Genomic DNA, 25,535 nt, shown 5'->3' on the forward strand with positions numbered 1-25,535 from the left:
ACTTTACCAAGATGGAGGCAACAGGAAGTAGGTCATGGGAGGGGGCGGGAGATCTGCGCGCGCATGCCACAAATCCGCTTTGAGGGGCGCTCGCGGCCGAATACTTCCTTTGCCAAGATGGCGCCGGGAGGCAGTGGCGGCGGCGGCGGACAGTGCTCGAAAAATGAGGCCGATTCCGGCTTTCTGGGGCTGCGGCCCACGTCGGTGGACCCGGCGCTGAGGCGGCGGCGGCGAGGCCCAAGAAATAAAAAGCGAGGCTGGCGGCGGCTCGCTCAGGAGCCGCTGGGGCTGGAGGTCGACCAGTTCCTGGAAGACGTGCGGCTGCAGGAGCGCACGAGCGGGTGCGTGGGGCGGGACTTCCGGGAGCCGGGCGCCGTTCCGCGTGGCGGGGTGCGAGGCCCAGCGTGCTTGGGGCGGGGGGGGACTCCTGGGGGCCTGGGAGCGTCCTTTTCGGGCACCTCTGGGGAAGTTGGGGACTCTGGGCGGGAGGTTGGGGGACTGATAAGATTACTGGGTGTAGGACCACCAGTGTGAAGTTAGGACTCAGGTAAATTACTAATAACTGTAGTGTAAAAACGACCCACGCACCTACCTTAGGTTAATATTTTAAGTTTTACGGTCTGTTCAGTAGCAAGTTATGTAAAGCGAAGGGAAAGGCTTTAGCCTGGAGGGAACGCATGGCGGGAAGAAGGTGCTTGAACGAGCCAAACAGTGGGGGAAAGCTGGGTCCCAGAGAGGTTAACCCCCCGGCAGCTTGCATCCTTCCCAACATCTTTGACCTTCTGCATTCCCGTCTCCCAGTGGCTTGGTATCCGAGGCCCCCGATGAGAAACTCTTCTTCGTGGACACCGGCGCCAAGCAGAAAGGTAAGGAGCTTTCAGCGGCGCCTGCTGGGTCCTTGTCACCCCCGTCTCAGCCTTTTCGAGAGTCTCTGTTAATATCACGGCTCGGATGGCAGACACCTGCTAGAAAGAGGCTTTGCCGTAAACAAGAGGACCTGGACCGTACAGAAAGGAAGCTAAAGATACTGAGGCATCCCAGCTCTCCATGCACGGAGAGACCGGTAGGGGTCTGCCCCTGAGTAGAGGAGACGGAAAGTAGCAGGGCTCTCGTTAACTTGCAGAAAGGCAAAGTCAAAGCCTTGCTGTAAGGGAGGAGACTGTTTTTTGTAAGATGCCGAGTTTAATAACAATAAGCAGATCTGCTCTGATGAGTAGGTAAGAAGCTCGTGCTAATCTGCGCGCCTTTATCTGCCAAAAGGCAGGGTGGTGCGGAAAGGGCTGGAGAGGTGAGTTAGGGGTTCCGGGAGTGCGCGGCAGGCTTCCCGTCAGTAAGGAGAAAAGCAGACCAGGAGTAGACGTCTGCTTTAAGGAAGGGCTAGGAAACCAGCGAAGGGGTCTGCTTTTATGAGCACAACAGGATACCTTCGGGGAGCACGTAGGAGTCCAGTCCCCGGCTCTGTTCTGAGGAATATGAGAGGACCTGTCTCGGCGAAAGAAAAAGAGGGGGGGCACTGCTTTGAGGTGCAGGAACCTTTGAGCAAGCGAGAGATGATGATGCCGAAGCGATCGATGTTCACAGAAGTGAGCTGACCTGGTGTGTGAACAGTGAGGGGAGGTCAGGACCTGCCCTAGGGTGGTCGCAAAGGCCTACTGTGGCCAGTATGAAGTCTCTCTGGGAACAGAGGAGGAGCAGTCTATAGGTCCTGCTTTAGATTTACAAAAAAAAAAAAAAAAAAAAAAGATTTTTTTTTAACGTGCATGGGGTGGGGTGCAGAGAGAGAGGGAGACAGAGAATCCGAAGCAGGCTCCACGCCGTCAGCGCAACGCCGGACACGAGACTCAGACCCACAAACCGAGATCATGACCTGAGCCCGAGTCAGACAGCCAACGGACTGAGCCACCTAGGTGCCCCTGCTTTCGGTTTGAAAAAGAAAGCTAGGTGCGCCTGGGTGGCTTAGTTGGTTAAGCGTCCAACTTCAGCTCAGGTCAGGATCTCACAGTGAGCGAGTTTGAGCCCCCCCCATCAGGCTCTCTGCTGTGAGCCTGGAGCCTGCTTTGATTCTCTGTCTCCCTCTCCTCTGCCCCTCCCCTGTTTGCATGCTGGCGTGCACTTTCTCTCTCTCTCTCTCTCTCTCTCTCAAAAATAAATGTTAAAAAAATGTTATGTACAGAAACCCAAAAGGAAACGTATAGGCACTGTTCGTGGCCTGTCAGTCTGGCTGTGGCTTACGGGCTCCATTCCAGTGCGACAGCAATTCCAACGGCACGTGACTGACTGACTCGTGGCTCTCAGTTTCAGGTCCTGGGGACACAAGGGAGAGAAAAAAAAGGCTGGGTGGGTGACGATAATAGCGATCATGGGCTTTCCCAGGTGATCGCCGTGTCTGTGTTGCAATAATTCCTTTTTCAGGGTGCCTGTGTGACTCCGGCGGTTAAGCGTCCAACTTCTGAGTTTGGCTCAGATCAGGATCTCACGGGTCGTGGGATCGAGCCCCTCATCGGGCTCTGCGCTGACAGCGCAGAGCCTGCTTGGGATATTCTCTCTGTCTCTGTCTGTCTCTTTGTCTCCACTGTCCTCCCCCCCTCCCCCCCACTCATGCGCTCTGTCAGTAAATAATTTTTAAAAATAGCGATTACCTTTCCAGACGATCGTGGAGGTAGGCGTCAGTGTTCTCATTGTGGGAGCAGAGATGAGCGAAGTCTGTGTTGTGAAGGAGCTTAGAAAACGGAAGGGTGTGGGTTCTGCCCTAGTATCTTTTGTCCTGGGGTTCTTGCCTTTTCACGCTCAGTCGAAAGAGGCAGAAAACTGTCGTGCTGAGGATCAGCTCTTTTGGGCCCTGAGTCTCCTTGTCCCTTGGTCGCCTTGTTTCTCCTTAGCGTTTCTGTTTTTGTGGCCGTTTTTTGTGCCTTGTCCGGAAGCCTCTAGTGGGCAGGGCTGTGGGTCTGACTCTTTGCTCCCAGCACAGGGCTGCCCGGGAAATGGGGGTGGGGGTGGTCGGAGCCTGGACACCTTGGGCACGTCTGTCCTCAGGTAGAAGCCTGGGGTCGCCCCCCTCCCCCCCCCGCCATGTGTGTGCTGGGGTGAGGGGGTCGGGAAGTAAGGAGGCCTGAGCCTTGGGTTCCTCTCCTTTCCGCTCCCAGAGCTGAACAAGAAGAGAACCAAAAGCCAGAAAAGGTCACTTCTACTCAAGAAACCCCTTCGCGTTGACCTCGTCCTAGAGAACACGTCCAAGGTCCCTGTCCCCAAAGAGTGAGTGTCCCGCCACCCCCGGAGCCGTCTTTCCGTCTTCACAGCAGCTGCCACTCGCTTTCTGGCCCTGAGGAGTTCCGGGGGGTGGGGCAGGTGAGGGTCACTTGGAGGAGAGGAACGGGGCGCGGCCTGTGGCTTTGGGGGGGCAGATTGGGGGAAGCGAGGGGCAGGCTGGGGTGTGGTGGCCGAGGCAGGCAAGTGCAGGGCCCAGGCCCGGCCAGGAGCTCGGGGTGGAGGGGGGCCATCCGGAGGCCCATCGGGCTGGCTTGGTGACAGGTCTGAAGGAGGGGAGGTTGGACCGGTGATGGAGTGGACAGCGGGCGGCTCCTGAGGTGGGGATACGGGAGGAGTGGCTGTGGGAGCAAACCTGAGGTCTGTTTTGAGGTGACGGCTGAGCTGCCCGGGAGACCTGCAGGGCGAGGGCTGCAGAGGCCGTTGTGTTGTTGGCTCTGGTCAGGGCAGACGCCTGGGCTGGAGACGGACCTGGGGAGATGGGCTCTGAAGCTAGGCGGGAGGGGTAGGAGGATCCACGAGGACGTTCGCCTTGGAGAGGGTGCTTGGGACGGGGGCTGCTGAGCAGGGGGTTGTGGGGCAGCCCGACTGGGAGGAGCCAGGCCTCTGCTTCACCCACTCCAACTTGCTGCTTCTCCTCGCCCCAGTGTCCTTGCTCACCAGGTCCCCAATGCCAGAAAGCTCAAACGGAAGGAGCAGCTATGGGAGAAACTGGCCAAGCAGGGCGAGCTGCCCCGGGAGGTGCGCAAGGCACAGGCCCGGCTTCGGAACCCTCCTGCGGTCAAAGCCAAGCCCGGGCCCCAAGACACCATTGAGCGGCCTTTCTATGACCTCTGGGCCAAAGACAGTGAGTAGTACCCTTGCTGTCACTTGTGGGTGGGGACTGGGCTGCCATGCCCATTCGTGCAGGTTGTGCACCGCACAAGAGCACAGTGTTTAAGAGAACCGCTCTGCAAGTGTGTGTTTGGTGATCCTCAGCAGAGTTCAGCATCTGGAAGTGGCTTTCCTTTCCTGAGGGCACCCTGTGCCCCTCAGCCTTGGCTCCCTTCTGCTTTCTGGATCTCTCCATATGCTCTTTTGCCTGGCACTCAAAATCCCTTGGAGCCCGAGTCAGTCCTTTTCTCGTGTGTGCTTCGGTGCTCTCTTTGTGAAGGGGGAGGGATCAGAGGGAGCCCTTCGGGCCACACTGGAAAGCCCCCAGCAGCCACCCCTCACTGCCTCCACAGACCTCCTGGACCGACCCTTGGCTGGCCAGGACGCCTTTTTCCTGGAGCAGACCAAGAAGAAAGGAGTGAAGGTGAGGCCGCGGCAGCAGGGCGTCCTGGGCGACTGCTCGGGGGAGGGCTGGGGTGCTAGGAGCTGCTCTGCACAGGGGCCCTGGCGCCTCAGTCTCTGCCTGTGGCCAAGACCCCACGTGCGGGAACCTGGTGCCTCTGAACCGGAGGAGAGAGCAGGCTGGCGGTCAGCAGGAGGTGCCCCGGGGAGATGAGCAAAGGTCACTGAAAAGAAGCCGGTGTTGGCCAGTTAACTGGGGGTGGCAGCTGTACCTAGATGGGGGGCACAGAACTGGGGGACACCAGGGTGGGTTCGTGCAGCAGGCTGGGGAGGAGGCCGGCCTGGTGGGAGGGAGCACCACTCAGGTTTCAGAGTTTTATTTTGAGTGGTTTCGTGCGGGAGAGGTGGGGGCCACGTTCAGGTCTGGAGGTGGGATTGTGGCGTGTGGGGGTGGGAGGTACAGGGATGGAGGCGAGACACCCCTGGGCGGAAACCCTGGGACCCGCGGGCGGTGGGTGTGGGGAGAGGGCGGGAGCCAGAGGGCTTCTTCCAGGGCTTCCCCCGGGCTTCTGCTGGAGACTGACGGCCTCTGCCTTCAGATTCCGTCTGGGTGGACCTTTCTTTTTTTAAATGTTTCCTTATTTTTGATAGATAGAGTGCGAGCGGGGGAGGGCAGAGAAAGAGAGGGAGACAGAATCCCAAGCAGGCTCTAAGCTGTCAGACCAGAGCCTGATGCGGGGCTTGAACCCACGAACCGGGAGATCACGACCTGAGCTGAAACCAAGAGTCAGGTGCTTAACGGACCGCGCCACCCAGGCAACCACCTCCCGCCTTTGTCACGAGCTCCCGCAGGGCCCAGGGCCACACTAGGGGTCTCCGTCAGCCCCATGTCACCCGCGCCCTGCTCTGAGCGACGCAGGTCAGAGGCAGGTCAGACAGCCTCGCGCCCTCTGCCAACATTGCTGCAGGCGTCAGCGACAGGTGCCGTGTACCCTGTGTTTCCGCAACTGCTGCCCCCCTCGGGGGTCACAGGGGCTTTTCTCAGGGAAGGCAGGCACAGCCCCTGCCTGCAGGGCACTTGCTCGTCCTGGGGACGTGGCTCCCGAGGGTAGCATAGCGGGTGGGTAGCCAGTGTCTGTTGCTCTGGATGCCGGACGCAGAGGCCCCTCCCGGTGTGAAGGCTGTGGGTGCTGCTGAGGCCCCTGCCATCTTCCGAGCCTGGAGTCCTGCACCGGCTTGTGAGCTCTCGGGTCCTGGGCTCCCGGGCTTCATCCTGCCTTGTCCTCCTCCAGCGGCCGCCACATCTGCACGCCAAGCCCTCCCAGGTCCCTGCCGTGGAGGTGACGCCCGCCGGGGCCTCCTACAACCCGTCCTTTGAGGACCACCAGGTACGCGGCCCTGAGCGGGTCCCTCCTCCGTCGTCGCCTGGCCGCTTGGTTGGTGCCCTCACCAGGCGCTTCCTCTGTGCCCACCGCTGCTGGGGAGTCAGCAGGGACTGAGGCAGCCCCCGGCCTGCCCCCCTGGGGCTCGTGGTCCGGTGGGGGTGGGGGGACGGACCCATTCCCAGACAGTGATGACCCAGAGGGGTTGCCAAATCCAGACTTGGGGGTCAGGGAGGGCTTCCTGGAGGAGGGGGACATCAGAGCTTCGACCAAATGTCTGAGGAGGAGTGTGCCACGGGAAGAGGGGAATGGGTGTTTCAGGAACAGCATGTACAAAGACCCAGAGGTACACGAGACCAGGCCACCTTTGGGGGACGGTCCACGGGACAGGGGCGCAAAAGGTCTCAGTGAACGGTGAGCAGTCTGACCAGCGAGATTTCTCTAAGGCCTAGGATAGTTTAGCAATGGGAGAACCTGGCTGTGAGAGTCCCCGTTTGTCACGCAGATGTCTGTTAACCGCGGGGGTCGTGGACGGGGGACGAGCCCTTTGTTCCCCGGGAGAGCACAGGTTCCCGGAGAGAAATGCAGGTCCGGTAGATGCGGGACACGCGGGCGGGTGCGGTTCAGCCTCGTTCACGAAGAGAGGGTGTCTCGTGGCCCCCCGGGAATGGAGAGAGCGGGGTCCTCACCTGTAGGTGCAGAGGCCTCGTCACAGCGAGCATTAGTGGGGCGAGGCTGCTCGCGAGCAGAGGGGCCTGTGGCCGCGGTCGTTGAGTCCGGCCTGACGTGGGCGCTGGGGGGGCCTGGGAAGAGCAGTCTGTCTTGGCTCTTTGCCCGACGGTGTTGCAGAGACAGCCCGCAGCCTCAGGACTCGCCCGCTTCTGGCGCGGTCTCAGGGTTTTTAGAACGTTGACAGAGTAGGGCGCCCGTCAGCCATCGCCCCCCGCCCCTGCCCCGTCTTCCCTAGGCGGCCACTGCTGTCCTTCCCGCAGATCTCTTTACAGGATCGCCTGTTCTGTGTGTCACGTAAACGAAACCTTACTGTGGGCAGGGACCCGGCCGGCCTTCAAAGAGCGGAGGGTGGTTTGGGAGCAGAGGCCCTCCTGGCTGCCTGGGGAGACCCTGGAGGGGAAGAGGGGCTGGGCGCTGGGGGCGCCGATGGGAGGTGAGAGGGCCTGGTCTGTCTGTGACTCCCAGGAGTGGCCCGGGGGTGGCCCGGGTCCTCACCTCCACCCCTTCCTCTCCAGACCCTGCTCCTGGCGGCCCACGAGGTTGAGCTGCAGCGGCAGAAGCAGGCAGAGAGGCTGGAGCGGCAGCTGGCCCTGCCCAGCCCGGAGCAGGCTGCCACCCAGGTGAGCCCACGCCCTGCCTGCTCCTTTCCCCGGCCCCGCCCACCGGCCTGGCCCTCGGGGTGCCCAGCCCCTGACACCCCACTTCCTGTCCTTTCCACCACCCCCCCCCCCCCCCAGGAGTCTACATTCCAGGAGATGTGCCAGGGGCTGCTGGAGGAGTCCGACGGGGAGGGGGAGTCGGGCGAGGGCCAGGACGAGGGGCCCGAGGCTGGAGGGGAGCAGGCCGAGGGAGCTGAGGCCTCGGTCGTGGCCGCGCGCCCGGCCACCGTGGAGAAGAAGACGGAGCAGCAGCGGCGGCGGGAGAAGGCCGCCCGGAAGATGGTGAGCACCGCAGGCCCCGGCCTCTCCTGCCCCCGCGGCCTGCTTGTTCCCGTGCTCACGGCCCACCTTCTCTGACCCCCCCGGCCTGCTTTTTTGTGCTGTCTGCGGTCCTCACAGCTCTGGTCAGCCGAGACCCGTTTCCTGGTTCCCTCCGGGCACCACTGGGGCTCAGGATGCAGTGGGGATCGAGTCCGTGCTGCCCTGGTGCTGATACTTGGGGGGTGGGATCTGTGGGCCACCCGTGGGTAAGGAGGGGGGCCTCGAAGACAGCTGCTGTGAAGGGGGCCGCCCGGTGGAGGGAAGGTCCCCCGGGGACGGCACCGTGCCCGCCCCTGACCGACCCGCCCGGCCCTCCCGCAGCGAATGCAGCAGGCCGCCGTGCGGGCCGCCCGGCTCCGGCACCAGGAGCTCTTCAGGCTGCGTGGGATCAGGGCCCAGGTGGCGAGGCGACTGGCGGAGCTGGCGCGGCGGCGGGAGCAGCGGCGGGCGCGGAGACTGGCCGAGGCGGACAGGCCCCGCAGGCTGGGGCGGCTCAAGTGAGGCCCGCCGGGCTGGGGGTGAGGGCGGGGGGCCTCCCGGGAGATCATCTTCTTCCCCCACAAAGCCCCACGTCCTCCGAGGCCCGCTGCCCGAATGGGGCCCTTGGGCTCTGCCCTGGGCAAGGCGGATCCTCTGAACGCCCCCCGCCCGTGTTCTCCAGGTATCAGGACCCCGACATCGACGTGCAGCTCAGCTCGGAGCTCGCTGACTCGCTTAGGACCCTAAAGGTACTTGCCCACGTGGGGTGACGTGCTGTAGGGGGGCCCCCGTGCCCGGTGATGATCCCATCCTTGCTCCCCGTGCCCCCAGGGGCTGTGGGCGACATCATGGCTGCCCCCGGGATGGGCCGGCTGGGCTGATGCCTGGGGGCTGAGGGCACGGGGTCCTCGGGGGTGAGGGGCCGGCTGGTGTGGGGGTTTGAGCCTGTGACCCTCAGAAGGCCTTTCCTCCCAGCCCCTGGTCTCCTGCCCCCCCCCCCCCCCTTTCCCCCTCTTCAGTGCCAGAGAGGTCTCCCTAAAGCCCGGAACGGGCCTTGTCCCTCGCTGGCTCAGAGCCTGCCGTGGCTCCCAGCGGGCCTCGGCTTCTCACCACAGCCATGGGCACCGCCCAGTTTGGCCCACCTCGGGGCTCCGACCGGCTCTGCTTCAGTAGTGTGCCAACCGTGCACCCTGGCCTCTGCCCCTGCCTGGCGTGCCCTCTCCTTCCCTCCCGTTGATCCCTGCACACCCAGCCCGGGTCTGTGCATCCGTACACGCCACCCCCCCAGCTGAGGGCCAGGCCGAGCCCCGTGGAGAGGTCAGAGGGCCCCCCATGGAGGCTTCCCTCTCTGCGTCCCGCAGCCCGAAGGCAATATCCTCCGCGACCGGTTCAAGAGCTTCCAGAAGAGAAACATGATCGAGCCTCGGGAGAGAGCCAAGTGAGGCTTCGGGGCTGGCGGGGGGAGCAAGGGTGTCGGGAAACTCCCTGCGCCTGGCGGGCTTGCCGGTCACTCACCTCTCCCTTCCCTTGTGCAGGTTCAAGCGCAAGTACAAAGTGAAGCTCGTGGAGAGGCGGGCGTTCCGCGAGATCCAGTGAGTGGCCGTCCCCTTCCCCTGCCAGGCAGACTGGTCCCTCGGCTGTGACAGAAACACTTCTAACCTGCTTGAATAAGAACGAGCCCTTGGCCAGAGCCAGGGAGGGCAGCCCACCAGATGCACTTGAACCCAGAGCTGGGGCGGGGAGAGGCCCCAAAGGGAGATGGAAGGGCCCAAACTAGAGTTGGGGGGTGTCAGGCGGGTGAGGCGTGGGGCCCTCCCTCCCCTCGTGCACCCTCAGGCCCCAGTTACACCCCAGTTACCAGAGGTTGAGTATGTCTTCATCTCACTGGCACTTTCTTCTGTGCTGATTCAAACCTTCTGACCGTTTTCCTCTGTCCCCAGGTTATAGCCGCCGTGGGATGCCAGAGCCCCCTCCCTGCAATAAAACACCTCTGACCAACACCCTGGGCCTTGTGTGTGGCTTGACTCCCTCCTGGAGGCGGCTTCTTCCTCTGTGTGTCCCTCCCTAGCACATAGGGACGCAGGTACCAGAACATTCGTCTTCCCTAAAGCCTGGTGAGAACCCAGATCTTAGGGAAAGGAGGCAGAGGAAATGGGGCTTGCAGGCTGCTTGGGTGGGTATGGGGGACGGGGGGGGGGGTGCGCAGCAGGGATCACACCTGGGTGTCTGATGCGAAATAGCCCACGTCTTTCTGTCCCTGTGACGAGAGGCAGGTCTTGCGTATGGCCCTGTCGCGTTGGTAACGTTTGCCGAGCACCTCCTGTGCTTTTAAGCAGATGGAATCACTCACTGACCCTCACGACAACCCAGTTGGGGGGGGGGGGGCAGTCCTCCCCGTTAAAATGGGGCGGAAACAAGCACGTGAGAAGGACTAATTTCCTCTCCCCAAACCTTTAGAAAGAATTTTTTTTTAAGTCTGTTTATTTTGAGAGGGAGAACACGTGAGCACGGGAGGGGCAGAGAAAGCGGGAGACACAGTATCCCAAGCAGATTCCATGCTGTGCGCACAGAGCCCGATGCAGGGATCGAATTCACGAACCGTGAGATCATGACCTGAGCCAAGATCAGGAGTTGGACGCTTAACCGACTGAGCCACTCCGGCGCCCCTAAAAAGAATTTTTTTATTTTTTTTATTTTTTTCTTTAAAAAAAAATTTTTTTTTTTAACGTTTTATTTATTTTTGAGACAGAGACAGAGCATGAACGGGGGAGGGGCAGAGAGAGAGGGAGACACAGAACCAGAAGCAGGCTCCAGGCTCTGAGCCATCAGCCCAGAGCCCGACGTGGGGCTCGAACTCACGGACCGCGAGATCGTGACCTGAGCTGAAGTCGGACGCCTAACCGACTGAGCCACCCAGGCGCCCCTAAAAAGAATTTTTTTAAACCATTTTTTGTACAAGTAATAAAGGACCATCTTTTTGCTGTGAGTCATAGATACAGTGCATAAGGACACCAGAACACCGTGACTATTGCCCTTGACCTTTGCTCTCCATTCAGACCCATGCCTTTCCCTGCCAAGTAGCTGTCTCTGCAGGTCAGTGTGAATGATTCCATTAAGTTCCACGTGTGATTCTATAAAATTATATCCATGTATGCACAAAAAGAGAATATTTTTAACATTTATTCATTTTTGAGAGAAAGAGCATGAGTGGGGAAGGGGCAGAGAGAGCAGGACACAGAATCCGAAGCAGGCTCCGAGCTGTCAGCACAGGGCCCGACGCGGGGCTCGAACCCGTGAACTGTGAGATCACGACCTGAGCCGAAGTCAGACACTTAGCCAACCAAACCACCCAGGAGCCCCTGAAAATAGAATTGTTTTGGCTTTGCTGGGTCACGGATACGATCATACCATACTTCGTTCTGGTAAAATCTAGAGAAAATCTGTGCAAAAGGTCATTTGATAGGTTCGGCCAAATTGTTCTCCACGTAGCATGTGCTGATTTGTACCCTGCAGCAACGTAGGGGCCCACTTGCTCGCTTGCAGCCTTCTTGCTGTCTGATCTCACGTCTTTCGTTAAATTCTGCCTGGTTACCAGAGAGGTCGAATATATATATGTGTGTCTTCCCATCATTGGCACTTTCTTCAATGCTGGTTCAAAGCTTTTGACCAGTTTCCTCTTAGACTGTTTGTCATTTTTCTTGTTTACTTGCAGTAGCTTTTTACTTGTTATGGATCCTGAAGTCTCTGTCACACCTGTTGTAAACATTTCTCCCAGGCTCTTGGCTTTTTGCTTCGTGTAAGGTATCATTTGTCAGAGGCATTCAGTGTTTGTGCTGTTCTGTTAGCCTTTCCCTCTCTTTTCTTGTGGCTTTTGGAAAGGTTTCTCTGGGATGAGAGGTTTATAAAAATAGAGCAAGCAGTTTATAAAAGAAATGGGTGAAGGGAGAGAGTAATGGCAGTGTCCCCCCCTCCCCACTCCCTCCCATATCCGGTCAAACATCACAGCTTTTAGGGGTCTGCTCTTGCCCCGCCCCCTCTCCCATCTTAAAAGTAAAAAGGGATGTTGTACAGACAGTAAAATGGCTCTTTGTGCATATGTGTGAGGGGGAGCCGGGGGACGGGTTGGAAGCCACTCGGAGAAAAGCCCTAAGCCGCAGCCTCTGACCCAGTAAGTCCCTTCTGGGGAGTAAGCGTCAAAGAACCTTCTGGAAGAGGGGAGGAAACTCTTAATGCCCAGAGATGGGCATCAGCGCATCCGCCAAGTACATGGGTACCTGGGGGTGGGGCTGGCCGGCTCCCCGAGGACACCCGGTGCAGCCTGGACCTTAGAGCCCTCCGGAAGCCCGCGCCAGTCCGTCCCCTAGGGAAATGCGTCTGTTCCCATGTGTGCAGAACACGGGTCTGCGGCACAGGCCCGTGTGGGTGGTTTTCTGCACGTAAATTACGTTTCACATCCAAGTTTTACGCCCAAAGGGCACAAGCGGATCTGCCAGCACCATGCTGATGTGTGCAGCTTCCTTTGAAATGCCAGGAACAATAGGGCAGGAGAAATGGACAGGGGCCAGGAGGCCTCTTGAGACAAGTACAGCGACACGTGATCTAGGTGGTGGGGTACACGGGAAACTCTCCACTTTACGGTCGGAAATGCATAATTTGGGGGGGCCGGACGTGCACGTCAGGGTGATGGTAATGGAGCCCAAGCGTCAGGACTATTCGCGCTGGTTCCTTCCACGGCCCCGCGCCTGCTTTTCAATCTGCGTTACTTTTCCTGAAGCAGGTCCCGCAAATTGTAAAAGCTTCAGGCACCGCAAAATCCAGTTCTGCCTCTGACTGTCCTGCACGCAGAAATGGGAGAACTACCTATCCGTTGGGTCCTGGCTGAATAAGCAATCCCCCGTCTATACAGCAGATCGGGCACTTGGCTCTTGGAGGGGACGGGGCCCGTCTCTGGCTGCAGCCTGCAGGTGTTAAGAGCCCGGATGTGGGAGCCGGCATCCTGATTTCAAAGCCAGCTGTGTTACGTGCTAGCTGTGCAGCCTTGTGAAGGTTACACCACCTCTCTGTGTCTCACGGTGCCCATCTGCAGTATGGACATCACGGTACCTCACGGTGCCTTTCGACAAGGATCGGGTGAGACTGCCCGTGACCGTCCTTAGCAGAGAACGTTCTGTGAGCGTTTGCTATTCTAACAGTGTTAGGGGGGCGCCTGGGTGGCGCAGTCGGTTAAGCGTCCGACTTCAGCCAGGTCACGATCTCGCGGTCCGTGAGTTCGAGCCCCGCGTCAGGCTCTGGGCTGACGGCTCAGAGCCTGGAGCCTGTTTCCGATTCTGTATCTCCCTCTCTCTCTGCCCCTCCCCCGTTCATGCTCTGTCTCTCTCTGTCCCAAAAATAAATAAATGTTGAAAAAAAAAAAATTAAAAAAAAAAACTACCAGTGTTAGGAAAAGAATGAAGATGGGTTGTTTATTTTTTTTAAAGCGGAACCTTGCGGTCTGTGCCAGGGATTCCTCGCAGATGCTCTTTCCCTTCCGACCCCTGATCGCACTCCTGGGAACGTGCCCTAAGCAAAGGCCGGAAGTCTGGGGGGAGGCCCGATGCCGAGGCAGGTCGGCCCGAGTGCCGTGCGGAATGGACGGAAACGCGGTAATGGACGTGGGCAGGCCCGGCCGCTCCGGGAGGAAGCCTCCGCGGCCGCTACCCGAGGGGTCGGGCGCACGAGTAACGACCGGGACGTGTTTACGTCAGACGCTTTGTGCAAAGACGCTTTGTGCAAACGGGATCTGCCGCCGTCCCCGCCCCAGCGCCCCGGTCCCGCGGGCGCGGGGACTCCGGGGGGTGCTCTCTCCTCGCTACTCTCTTTTTCCAGCCTCCCCGAATCTTCTATCGTGGGGAAAGCCTTTTTAAAAATAGGAATTCGTGAGGCCCCAGAGCGGTTTCCTCGATTGGTTAAGCGTCCACTCTGGATCTTGGCTCCGGTTTTGATCCTAGGGTTGGGAGCTCAGGCCCTGCCCTGGGCTCCGCCCTGGATGTGAAGCCTACTTAAAAGCAAAAGCAAAAAAGGAATTCAGATGCGGACAAAGAATCCTCCATATGTAGGAAGCTGTGTGCTGTTAGCTCTGCTTGATTAAGAAGGGACGCAGAAATCATCCAAATACAGAACAGTAGGAAACGGGTTTTTACAAGCAGTGTGTCTACACTTGGGAGGTTTCACCGCCATCTTTAAAAGGCAGCTTTTGGACAAATTTTTAATGAGCTGGGGAAACACTGATGATCCGTCTCAGAACTGTCAAATGGGCCAAGGGCACAGTAGCACCTCGGCCAGTTTGAAAACGTCTGGAGACACATACACAGAGAAAGGCGCGTGGAGATTGTGCCCCTGAAGGTGAATCACGGTGGATTCTTCCCTCCTTCCCTACATCGCTTTCCTGTACTTTCTCCGGGTCCTCCCGGGCTCCTCACTGCAGGGGACGCCGGGTGGGCCCGACCGACCTCTGCACCCCTGGCAGCAGAGGCTGGAGGCAGCGACTGGTCTCCCGGCCGCCCCCGCAGCCGCCTTCTGGAGAGAGCAGGCTCCCGCGGGTGGACTCCCTCCAGACCCGTGGGCGGCAGAGGAGACCCCTGGGGTCACGGCCAGGACTGGGCGTCCTGGAACCCAACGGTCCTGGCAGCGGCCTCGGAGGGGTCTGTGCTGTCATCCTGGGTGTCACTCCGGAGCACGCGGCCCAGATCCGCGGCTCCAGCCCCCCACGGTGTAAATACCTGATATCAGCTCCCATCCCTGCCCCCCACAAGCGTGTGTTGCTCTTATACTCAGGAAAATCATTTTTAAAATATTAAAGAGCTTTCTAAGGAAAGTAAACCACTGTGAAAAGTTGACTCATTTGCCCGCAACAGAGATGGGGCCCCAAAGAGGGTAAGACGTTTACCCAAGGCCACGCAGACTCACAGACTTGCTGAGAGAGTCCGGGCCCAGCCAGGATTTCCTCCATTCCCCTTGGAGAGCCCAGCCCTCCATGAATGAGGCAGGAGCACAGACAGACAGACAGACAGCTGAAGATTCCTCCACCCCCCTGTGCCTTACCTTTTGTGTATGTTCGTGGGGGCTGAGGGGGCGAGGAGGAAAGTTGACTGATCAAAAGTCCCGTGAGCCAAAGTCTGGAAGCCCACTTACATGACTCCCCCCGGGGCAGAAGCCTGGCAACATGATGTATTCTCTCTTTTAATGGCAGTAATGCCATGTTAAAAATTAATGCCGGTTTCATCTGTACAAAGCCATTTCTGTCCCAAGTGCTTGTGTCCAGATACTGTGACCCTCCCCACTTTTTGTTTTACAGCTGAGGACTCTGAAGCACAGAGAAGGGGAGTGGCTAGCCCAGACTTGTCCAGATCTGAGATTCCAACCCAAGCCCTGTCCCCTGTCCCTTTGAAACAGCCCTTCCGTTTGTCCCCAGCCTCGTTCAGGCTCGGTATTAAGCCAAAATACCGGTCCTCTCCTGCAGCTGGTATTTGAGCAGAGACTGGGATAAAACAAAGGAGGCAGCCATGCAGACATCACAGGGGAAATTTTCCAGGTGGCGAGAACAGCTAGTGCAAAGGTCCTGGGGTGGAGAATGTCTGGAAGGGCAAGGGAGACCTGGCTGCCTGCAACTAAGTGAATCAAGGAGAGAGCGTGGGAGGTGAGGCCCATGCTGCAACCTGGGACCGGATCACGCAGGGCCATAGGGACCACGTGAGGAGAGAGTCGCGCGGACTGTGGGCAGGGAACGGGTTGTTGGGGGCCAGAGGTGAAGCAGGGAACCCACCAACAAGGCAAACCGCAGTAGTCCAGGCAGGAGATGATGCTCCTGGACCAGAGCTGACTCCAGGGAGGTGGGGGCTTGCCGGGTCTTTGATAGGTCTTTCGAGAAGTAGAATGCACAGATCGTGTCGGAGGCTGTGTGTTGGTATGAAGGCCAGAGGGAGGTCGAGGATAGTGCCAGGGATGTTCTTGGCAGAGCATTTGCGTGGATGGAGGTGCCCTGTACTGAGCTGGGACAGGAGGGAACACACGCTCCAAAAAGTACAGCTCTAACCTCTCCCCGGCCGTTGCGCAGATGGAGAGGGAGACAGAACGCGTGAAGACGGAATGAGCGAACGCAGGAGGCACGAGGAAAAAGATCAATGGAGATGGGAGAGCCTGGGTTTGGGGCAGAGAAATTTGGGCTGGACTTTGGCCCCGTGAAGCCCGAGCTTCCCATCAGGCTTGTGAATGGCGAGGTGGCTGAAGTGGCTGGACAGGGGTTGGAGCACAGGGGGCTGGTCAGCTTGTGGGTACGGGTGACCTTTGAGGCAGTGGGAGTGGGTTCTAGGAGTTGAATGTAGACGAGGAGCGAGAGGGGCGGGAGACGGAGGGAAGAGGGAGGGGAAGGGGGGGGGCAGCAAAGGGGACTCGGCGGAAGCGGCCAGGACGGCAGATGAGCCACTCCTGCCCCCGCCCCCACCCCCACAAGGCTGGAAGTACCCCCGGAGGGAGGAGGGCTGGCCGGGCTGCATTGCCGAGAACTGCCCCGGGGATCCAGGGCGGGGACGCCCCTGGTGACCGTGCCCGGAGCGGTCTCGTGGCGCCGCCCGTGGTCCTGCGTGAACACGAACGTCCTTCTCTGTCTGGTTCTGACGGTCAAAATGTTTTCCTAACGGTCTCCCGTTTTCCTAACGGTCTCCCAAGTTCAAGGGGAAACGAGTGGAGATGCGGGAGAGGCAGTGGCCGCCAGGGGGCGCCTAGAGCCCGCGCCCGGAACAAGCCGTTCCGGGAGGTTTCCGCGCGACCCTAATCCCCCGTCACCCCTACTCGGGACCCCTGCAAGGGCCACACTGCAGCAAGTGGGATAAAAGCTAGACCCGGTGGGAGGAAGCTGCTGCATTCTGAACGGGCAGGAGCAGATTCGAGAAGTCTCTCTAGGTCCACCCAGGGGGGTGTCTTCTGGGGGGTCTGCGGGCCTGCAGGCTGCCGTTTGAGGCTTGACAGGTCCCGGGCAGTCGACGAGACTTGACTAATCTGTCCACACTGGTTATAACCCCCCGACTTGGGCCTGGACCTTGCCCTGGTGGGGTGGGGGAGTGGGGGGTGAGCCGGGGTCGCAGACCTGGAGGGGGCGGCCGGGGGGCGGGGCTTCAAGGGTGAGGGCCAGCGGGAGGATAGGACAGACACGGATCCCTGCCCGTGAGGGACGTGTGTAGGTCGCGGTGAGGGCGAGGCCAGAAGGTTGGGAGACAGGTGCCCTACCGGCCTTTGTCACCTTCTGTGGGCCGGAGGTACCAAGCCTCCCACCTGACCACCCCACCCCGTTCCCCTGTCCTGTGCCCTCCCCCATTGTCAGGCTGAGACCTCACCTCAAACCCCTAGGGGTGGCCGGGCATCAGTTCACCCCCTCATCCATCAGTGGATCTTTATCTATCTATCTATCTATCTATCTATCATCTATTAATCCATCCACCCATCCACGTATCCACCCACTGATGGCTTATCCATGCATCCACAGAGACAGCATGCTGTGGGACTCCCATTTCCACGAAGTTCTAGAACAGGCCAAACCAGTGTGGTGGTGTAGGTCGTTGGTGATCCTCGTAGGGAAACTGACAGGGAACGTGCATGAGAGACCTTCTTGGAAAAGGAAACGACCTGTATCTTGATCTGGGAGGTGGTTCAACGGCCTTACGTGCGTGAAAAAAATCGCCGAGCTGTACGGTTAAGATTTGGGCACTCGAGGCGCCCCAGCTGGCTCAGCCGGGAGAGCGTGCTACGCTTGATCTCTGGGGGTCGTGAGTTCAAGCCCCATGCCGGGCGTAGAGCTTACTTTAAAAATTTTTTTTTTGTGGGGGCACCTGGGCGGCTCGATCAGTTAAGTGTCCAACTCTTGGTTTCGGCTCAGGTCATGATCTCATGGTTCATGGGTCTGAGCCCCGCGTTGGGTTCTGCACCGCGAATGCGGAGCCTGTGTGGGATTCTCTGTCTCCCTCTCTCTCTGCCCCTCCCCTGCTCTCACCCTTTCTCTCAAAAATAAACATTAAAAATTTTTTAATTTAAAAAAAAAAAAAAGATTCGCCCACTTTACTGTGGGAAAAAAAAGCAAATTTGTAAAAAAGGTGCACTTCACTGTTTTTCTTTGAAAAAAAAAAAGGATGGTCAGGGAACACCTCCCTGAGGAGGTGACATCTGAGTCAGTACCTATATCACCAGCACCCCCGCATGTTCCTAGGCTTCTGTAGGTACAGACACAGGTACTCCTTGGCGTGGCCCCCGCCTGAACACTTGTCCTCGCTCCTTCGGTCTCCATATCTGCCAGAACAAGTCACGCTGCGTTCCCTCCCCCTGCCCGATGTACCAGTGTGTCATTGGCACCGTACGCCCCGTGTAAACACAAGAGGACCGATGAGAACTCCGTGGGACTTTGGGCAAATCGCTCCCCAGTGGAAGAAGAGCCTACAAGCCTTCCTTTAAAACCTTTAAAATCTGAAATACGCCCTTCCCCTTTAAGGATGCAACTATGCTTCGCATCAGCCAAAATCCGCCAGGAAAGAACACGACCCTCCCCTCCTCCCCCCCCCCCCCCCCCCCCGGAACTTGCCTGAACTCTGAGCGCCTGGTACTTGCCTCGAAAGAGGTAAGAATTCTCGCAGGGAGAGGAAGATAAGGATTCCTCGTGGTGCTAACGAATGACTTCGTTCGCTTTGCACTGTCAGCACGGAACCTGATGGGGGGCTCGGATCCATGAACTTTGAGATCAGGACCCGAGCCGAGGTCGATGCTTAACCAACTGAGCTACCCAGGCACCCCTTAAATACACCCTTTTTTTTTTTTAATGTTTATTTATTTTTGAGAGAGAGAGAGACAGAGCGTGAGTGGGGGAGGGGCAGAGAGAGAGGGAGACAGAGCATCCGAAGCAGGCTCCGGGCTCTGAGCCATCAGCACAGAGCCCGATGCGGGGCTCGAACCCACAAACCGCGAGATCATGACTTGAACCGAAGTTGGACGCTCAACCGACTGAGCCACCCAGGCGCCCCTAAATATACTTGCTTAAGGCTGCCTTTATCTGACAAGTATATCCTGGGTGCCCACCATAAGCCACTCACCGCTTCACATGCTGGGCACGTACCAGGGAGGAGGACACGACAGAAAACCAGAGAGCGCACTTTCTAGGGGAGAGACAGCCTGACAGCATCCACAATTCGTGAGTAAGATACGTAAGATGCCAAGGGCGTAGGTGCCAGGGGGAAGCTGGGACACAGAAGACTGGGGAGGGGTTACCATTTTCGGTAGCATCAGGGACGGAGCGATATTTGAGCAAAGATCTGAAGGAAGTGAGGAGAGAGCCCTGTGACTGTCTGAAGGAAAAGCGTTCAGGCGGAGGGAACAGCCCATGCAAAATCTCTGAGGAACCTTGGAAACGTTATGCTAAGTCAGACACAAAAGCTCACACACTGTAAGATATATTTACGCAAAAATGTGCACGCGCGCACACACATGCACGACTCCTATCCCTCGTCGCCATTAATTTCCTAGAAGAAATGATGGCTTAAGGGTCATTTTCAAAATTAGGAAAAAGCTCTGTGAACGCACTAAATGCCACTGACGTGTGCACTCTAAAACGATTAATTTTAGGGGCGCCTAGCGGCTCGGTCAGTTCAGTGTCCGACTCTTGGTTTTGGCCCAGGTCATGATCTCACAGTTTGTGGGTTCGAGCCCCTCGTCTGGCTCCGTGCTGGCAGTGTGGAGCCTGCTTAGGATTCTCTCTCTCCACCCCCCCTCCCCTGCTCGCTCTCTAATAAACATTAAAACAAAAAAGAGATTTAAAATGATTAATTTCTGTTATGTGTATTATCCCTCAGTTAAAAAAAAGACCCAAAAAACTCTGTGAGGAGGGGTAAGATCGGAGATAAGGGAGGGGGCCAGAACATGTGGGCCCTAGGGGTCCCCAGTGAGGACTCTGCTTAGACTAATCCGGGAGCCCTGGAGGGTTCTGAGCAGAAGAGGGGCTGGCGCCCCCTGGTGGCGTTGATGGGAACAGGCGGCAGGGGACGGAGGTGGGGCAGGCCCCAGGGCGCCCCAGCGGGAGGTGATGTTGGCTCCCCCAGGGCTAGCAGGTGGAGGTGGGGAGGGGCAGGTGCATCCAGGATACGTTTTGAAAGGAAATCCACCAAAAGTGGCTGATGTACAAGGAAAAGGAGAAAGTCAAGGTTTATGCCTGGTCTGGAACTTCCAATTTCCAGATGGGCGGGGGGCAGAGGTGGGGGTGGGTATCCAGAGCTCTGGTCTGAGACGCCAGTTAGACACCCGATTGTAGGTGGCAAGCAGGCAGTTGGATGTAAAAATCTGGAATTCAGGGGCTGGAAATATGCATTTGGAATTTGCATGAGCCCCCAAATCTGTGAAAATCTGCCCATTCTCTCCCTACCCAGTGCAGCAGAATTTTTATTTTGTAAAGTGATTCCAGTCGGGCCCCTCAAGGGCAAACACAGTCAAACAACGTGGGTGCTCTGTGTTTTGCTGACTTTTTCTTCCACAGTCTTTCCTCTCCATCAGGGGTACCGGTTGTGTTGGGGGCCCCAAACCACCCCTGTGTTCCAAGACTCTCCGGAAGGCCCCACGGGAGTCAGTGTGTAGTTGATTTATTTTTCTTTTAAGCTTATGTATTTATTTTGGGAAAGAAAGAGAGTGTGAGCAGGGGGAGGGTCAGAGAGAGAGGCAGCGAGAGAATCCCAAGCAGGCCATCTGCCTGGCGTGAACTCCAAAAGCACAGCGGGTGTCAGCGGGAAAGATATTGTTTCATTCAAAAAGCCAAAGCCGTGGCGCAGTGAGCCTCCTTATCATTTAGGGAAGTTTTATATCAGTAGAGGGAAGCGTCTATCAGCCAATTTCCCCAGAGGCAAGGCAAGGGCCAAATTCGCAAGGCGGGGGGGGGGGGGGGGGGGGGGGGGGTGCTTTCTAAGGATAGCGCCCCGGTTTCTCTCCTCCCCCCCTGACGCCCCGGCTCAGAGACGGGCAGTGATTGATTTGAACAAGATAAGAAGCCAGATAAGGAACGGAAAACATGAGATCTAAACCAGCAGCTAAAACCACAAAAACGTCTGGAAGGAAACATGGCCTGAGGTTTGACACAGATACCTTACATAGGACGCGAAAAAGGACAAAGAGAAAACGCAAGAAAAAATATGAAAGCAAAATTAAGCAAGCCCTGATCGAAATTAAAAGCTTTTGCTTTTAATATTTAATATTAAAATTTAAGCTTTTGCTTAATTTAATAATTAAGTGTCAAAAGACACTTGCAAAGGGGCGCCTTGGTGGCTCCGATGGTCAAGTGGTCAAGCGTCCGACTTCAGCTTAGGGCATGATCTCACCGTTTGTGAGTTCGAGCCCCGCATCGGTCTCCCTCTCTCTCTCTCTGTCCCTCTCCCCCCTCTTTCAAAAATAAATAAATATAAAAAAAAAAAACTTGCAAAAATGAGAAGGCACGCCACAGACTGGGAAAGTGCTTGCAAATTGTATCTCCAGCAAAGGAACTCGTAGCTACAATATATAAAGAACACTTACAACTTAACAATTTAGATGAGTGACCCAACAGAAAGTTACTCAGTTGGTTAGGCGTCTGACTTTGGCTCAGGTCGTGATCTCACGGTGCATGGGTCAAGCCCCGCATCAGGCTCTGGGCTGACAGCTCAGAGCCTGCTTTGGATTCTGTGTCTCCCTCTTTCTGCCCCTCCCCCACCTGCACTCTGTTGGTCTCTCTCTCTCTCTCTCTCTCCCTCAAAAATACATAAACGTTAAAAAAAATTAAAACAAAAAAAAGAAAGCTTCCACACATGCTGGACCCATGACTGGCCGAAGCGGGGTCCTCCCCAGATGGGCTCAGTCTGTGCAGGGCTCAGTGGCCCTACGTGGATAGGTGGTGGGGGAGGGGGACAAGAGGAGCCGCAGCCCTAGGGAGGCCCTGACCTCATGCAGAGTGACAGACAGATGGACAGAGGTGGTCCTGACGCTGATTACCCTGCACCCAGGCGTTGGAGCTTTCGGGCTCCCTGACATCACCCCCCCGCCCCCGCCCCGCCTGTGTGGCCCACAGGAAGGTGGCTCAGAGTGCAGGCTCCACAGCCGGACAGCCGGGGTCACAACCCCTGCTCTGTGCTTTGCGTGACCTCAGGGGAGTGCCTTCAGTCTGCCCATCTGGAAAATGGGATCGTCACAGGGAAGCAAGTTCCAGGCTGTCAGCCCAGAGCCCCACGTGGGGCTCGAACTTGGAAACCCATCAGATCATGAAATCAAGGGTCGGATGCTCAACGGGCTGAGCCCCCCGGGCGCCCCTGGCTGCCCTTACCAATTACATAGCTGCCTTCCTTGATCTGTTTACAAAATTCTCGGCCCCGGCACTGCCTGCCACCCTTTCCTGCCTTTATTTTTCTTCCCGGCACTCGCTACGCCCTCGGGGAATACGTATTTGTTTCTGGCTTTTCCTTTGTCCGTCTCCCCAGTCACATTGTGAGCCCCAGGAGGCAGCCGTGGTGTAGCCGGGTGTGGGGGGGGGGGGCGGCGGGGACAGCTTATGAGTTACCATCGGTCTATGTATGTGTGTGAGGGAGGGAGGGAGGGAGAGAGAGAGAGAGAAAATCCCAGCCCAGGGATCATTACTAATTCCACCAGCCTCCCCACTGCTGGATAACAAAGACCCCTTTGTTCTCAAGGGCAGAAGTGGGGGGTGGGTGGCGGTGTTCCTCTTCTCTCCAGGCTTCTGGCAAGTTCTCCACCCAAAGGCTGGCCAACAAAACACTCTGGGGAGCTTCTGTGCGGGTGCCCGGCCGGGCCACTTGCTGGGTGTGCTGGGAAAGCCAGTGGGGGGGGGGGGGGGACAGGGAACCGTACCTGTGACTGACAGGGTAGTCAGGACACTGCTGGGGGAGCCCCGAGGGGACCGTGACCCAGGCCAAGGGGCTCGGGGGGCTTCCTTGAGGGCGGTCCTGTTACAAGATAGGTTTTGGAGAAAAAAAAAACAAAAATAGGAAAATCAGGACTCACACAGAATCCAAAAGTGAACGTGCGATTGGAGACTGGGGAGTCCGCACGCGTGAGGTGTTACAACCTGTTCGGAGCAGGACCAAAGAACAGACACGTTGACAGATCAGGAACATTGAAGCGCGTGTTCAAAGGGAAGCAAAACGTTTGGGGAGGCGCTCCGGGTGCAGAGGGCGAAGAACAATCTAGCAACACCCGCCCCTCCCCCCCCAAGGGGGGGACATTCCCCAGGCGCTCCTGGCTGCCCCAGAACAAAGAAAAACAAATACTGTACCCGCCAAGAGATCAGGTCGTGCCCGACGTGAGTCTCCATCAGTTTAGGATATCTTAGCAAATGACAAGAAAAAGGCAGTCTTGTCAACAGCCCAATCTCCAGAAAAACCTATCGACTCAGTTTCCTGGAGCGCCAACATCACTCTCGCCTCCATAGTGATGGGGGAACAAAGGCAAGAAAGAAATCGTAGGTCAGATTAAATCCCCTTAGGGGGCGGCCGGGTGGCTCAGCGGTTAAGCATCCGACTTCGGTTCCGGTCATGATCTCGTGGGTTTTGAGTTCGGGCCCCGCGTCGGGCTCTCTGCTGTCAGTGCAGAACCTGCTTAAGATCCTCTGTCCCCTTCTCTCTTGGCCTGGAGCCTGTTTCAGATTCTGTGTCTCCCGCTCTCTCTCTGTCCCTCCCCTGCTCATGCGCTCACTCTCTCTTAAAAATAAAGAAATAAGCATTAAAAAAAAAAAAGAACTCATGCGCATGCCTGCAGAGAGTTCGTGTGCATCACCCACAATCTGCAGGGTATTAAAACAGAGCCCATCATCCTGAAGGATTCGGTCTGTGTGGGATTACGTCCTGCCCCGAATTCACGTCTGTCCAAGTGCTAACCCCCCAGGACGTCCGTATGTGACCTTCTTTGGAAACAGGTTCACCGGTAGATGTCAGTAGGTAAGATGATGTCATACTGGAGGAGGGTATCCAGCGTGACTTGTGTCCGTATAGAACTGGGAACTTGGAACTCCCACCGCACCGGGTGCACACAGTTTTCCACGGAAGCACGCGGTTTTCCCTACCACACTGTAAGTGAACCTGCGTCCCTTCGCTCCTGGGCGAGGCAGAAACTGCACCAGGTTGAGCCGTCGCACAAGGAAGCGTTTATCTGCAGCCAAGAAGGAGATCTCGGAAAACAGCTTCCGAACGTGACTCCCGGTGGGATGAATATTTACACAGGGACGCCCCCTCCCGGATGTAGAGGCAGGGAGGAGTCCTGCGAGCGCCTGAAGGCAACAGCGCGACGCTCGCCTGGTGTGTTATGTAAATGAGGCTAGCGCTGGGGGCGGGGTTAGTATTATAATGAGGTAAAGGTAGTTGTCCGCGGTTGGAGAGATCGCTCCATCATCCGCCTGCCCGGGGACGCGTGGGGTCAGGGCGTTACGCTCAAGCCGGTCTGGGTGGTCTGGGCTGGCCGGAGGTCTCGTCTGGGCAGTGGCTAGGTTTTGCTTTTCACTTGCCTGAGTGAAGACAAAAACTGGAAAGGAGCGTAAGGAAAAAAGTGGGGTGGGGGGGGACAAAGGCAGAAGAGTACGAGCAGGGGGGCAGTCAAGGTCAGGTCTTGGGGTCTAGCTGGCGACAATACGTGGGCGCCGATTTCTCGGAGGACGAGCAGGAATCGCGCAGGGGAAGAGGGCAGAAACAGCATGTGCAAAGGCCCAGAGGCCGGAGAGGGGGGTGCGGTCCAAGGGGAGATTGCAGTGGTTCCGTGTGGCTAGGGCACTGAGACCGGGCAGGGACAGATCGTGCCAAGATTTGGGTTTTTGTTCTGAGGGCTCTGGAAGCCACCGAGAGAGACCTCTGTATACGGGGCATCGATTGCACCCAGCCCTGTGTGTTGGCTCATTATATCCTTCTGAGACAGCGGGGATCAGAAGTCACACAGCCAACCGTTAGAGTCGAACTGGCACCTGCCTCGGGGCAGGGTTATAGCAGGTGAGGACCAAGGACCTGGAGGCGGAGGCAGAAGCTGGGGCGGGAAGGTCTAGGGCAGCGTTCATCTTTCTCGAGCTAGCTAGCTCTACGCGTCAGACACTCAAGGCTCTCCACCTGTAGGATCGCACTGAACGTGCGCACATCAACCCCCATCCTCCCCCCAACTGTCCCCAGGCTAAATCACTCCCACTAGGGAAGGGGTTGATTTTGTCTATTTTTTTGCATCGCTGATGGCAGGCAGGTACGCGGGTACAAATTGGTTAAATGGGTAAGTAGTCCTTGAAGGCGATTACGCCCATCTTCCAGACGGAGAAAACTGAGGCTCAGGGAAAGGCTCCCACGCTCTAATCCCTTTAACTGCTGGCGTCCGGCACTTTCATGAACCCCCTTGCCTTGGAGACGGCTGGCCGGAGAGCGCCGGCGACCGCCACGGCGACCAGGCGGCGCCCGGGTCCAGCCGCCAGGCCTGAATAAGAACGCGGGGACCCTCCAGCGCTCCCTGGAAATCTGGGCTTCCGGGGCCCGCCCCCGCACACCCCCAATGCTTTCGGACCCCGCCCTCCTACCCTCTTCCGGGGAGAAAAGGGGCCCGAGGGCTGCCCCCTCCCGGCCGGCGCTGGAAAAACCATCACCCTTATTAGCAATTCCGTTTAGTTCGCGGAACTTCTGGTCCAGAGCCCCGCCCCACGGGCCATAGCATTCAGGCCCGGATGGGGGGGACCGCGAGGGGACGCGTAGGGGCTTCCCCCGGGACGACTCCTGTCCGGATGCATCCTGGCCCCAGCGGGGGAGGGGAAGAGCCCGCGTGGGGGCTCAGGGTGACGGGCGGCAGGGTCCCTGGGCCCCCGCCGTGGGGCCCGCCTCCCCCCACCCTTCCCGCCTCCCCCCGCCTTTCTCCCGCGTTGGTTCGC

The 25,535-nt window shown here is 57.8% G+C and overlaps 1 protein-coding gene, 1 long non-coding RNA gene and 2 other non-coding genes across 4 annotated transcripts; all 4 read left to right on the plus strand.

Moving 5' to 3' along the window:
* The first annotated feature begins 87 nt into the window (after positions 1-87).
* NOP53 (NOP53 ribosome biogenesis factor) lies at positions 88-9,612 on the plus strand. The gene is made up of 13 exons (XM_086690243.1): positions 88-341; positions 802-866; positions 3,144-3,252; positions 3,912-4,111; positions 4,491-4,561; positions 5,832-5,927; positions 7,169-7,273; positions 7,391-7,594; positions 7,955-8,130; positions 8,295-8,361; positions 8,974-9,050; positions 9,148-9,204; positions 9,553-9,612. The coding sequence occupies exons 1-13, from the start codon at positions 118-120 to the stop codon at positions 9,557-9,559; spliced, it is 1,458 nt and encodes a 485-aa protein (XP_086546369.1). The 5' UTR covers positions 88-117; the 3' UTR covers positions 9,560-9,612.
* LOC112851448 (small nucleolar RNA SNORA54) lies at positions 2,194-2,316 on the plus strand. Its single transcript, XR_003222768.1, has one exon. It is a non-coding gene; the product is annotated as a small nucleolar RNA SNORA54 (small nucleolar RNA).
* LOC147573704 (small nucleolar RNA SNORD23) lies at positions 8,404-8,512 on the plus strand. Its single transcript, XR_015245180.1, has one exon. It is a non-coding gene; the product is annotated as a small nucleolar RNA SNORD23 (small nucleolar RNA).
* Positions 9,613-9,739: 127 nt separating the features above from the next.
* LOC147573705 (uncharacterized) lies at positions 9,740-10,619 on the plus strand. Its single transcript, XR_015244984.1, has 2 exons — positions 9,740-10,272; positions 10,530-10,619. It is a non-coding gene; the product is annotated as an uncharacterized LOC147573705 (long non-coding RNA).
* The last annotated feature ends 14,916 nt before the right edge of the window (positions 10,620-25,535 follow it).

Source organism: Puma concolor, chromosome E2 (assembly GCF_028749965.1).
Source record: "Puma concolor isolate L17-30 chromosome E2, mPumCon1.1.hap2, whole genome shotgun sequence".
Taxonomy (NCBI): Eukaryota; Metazoa; Chordata; class Mammalia; order Carnivora; family Felidae; genus Puma; species Puma concolor.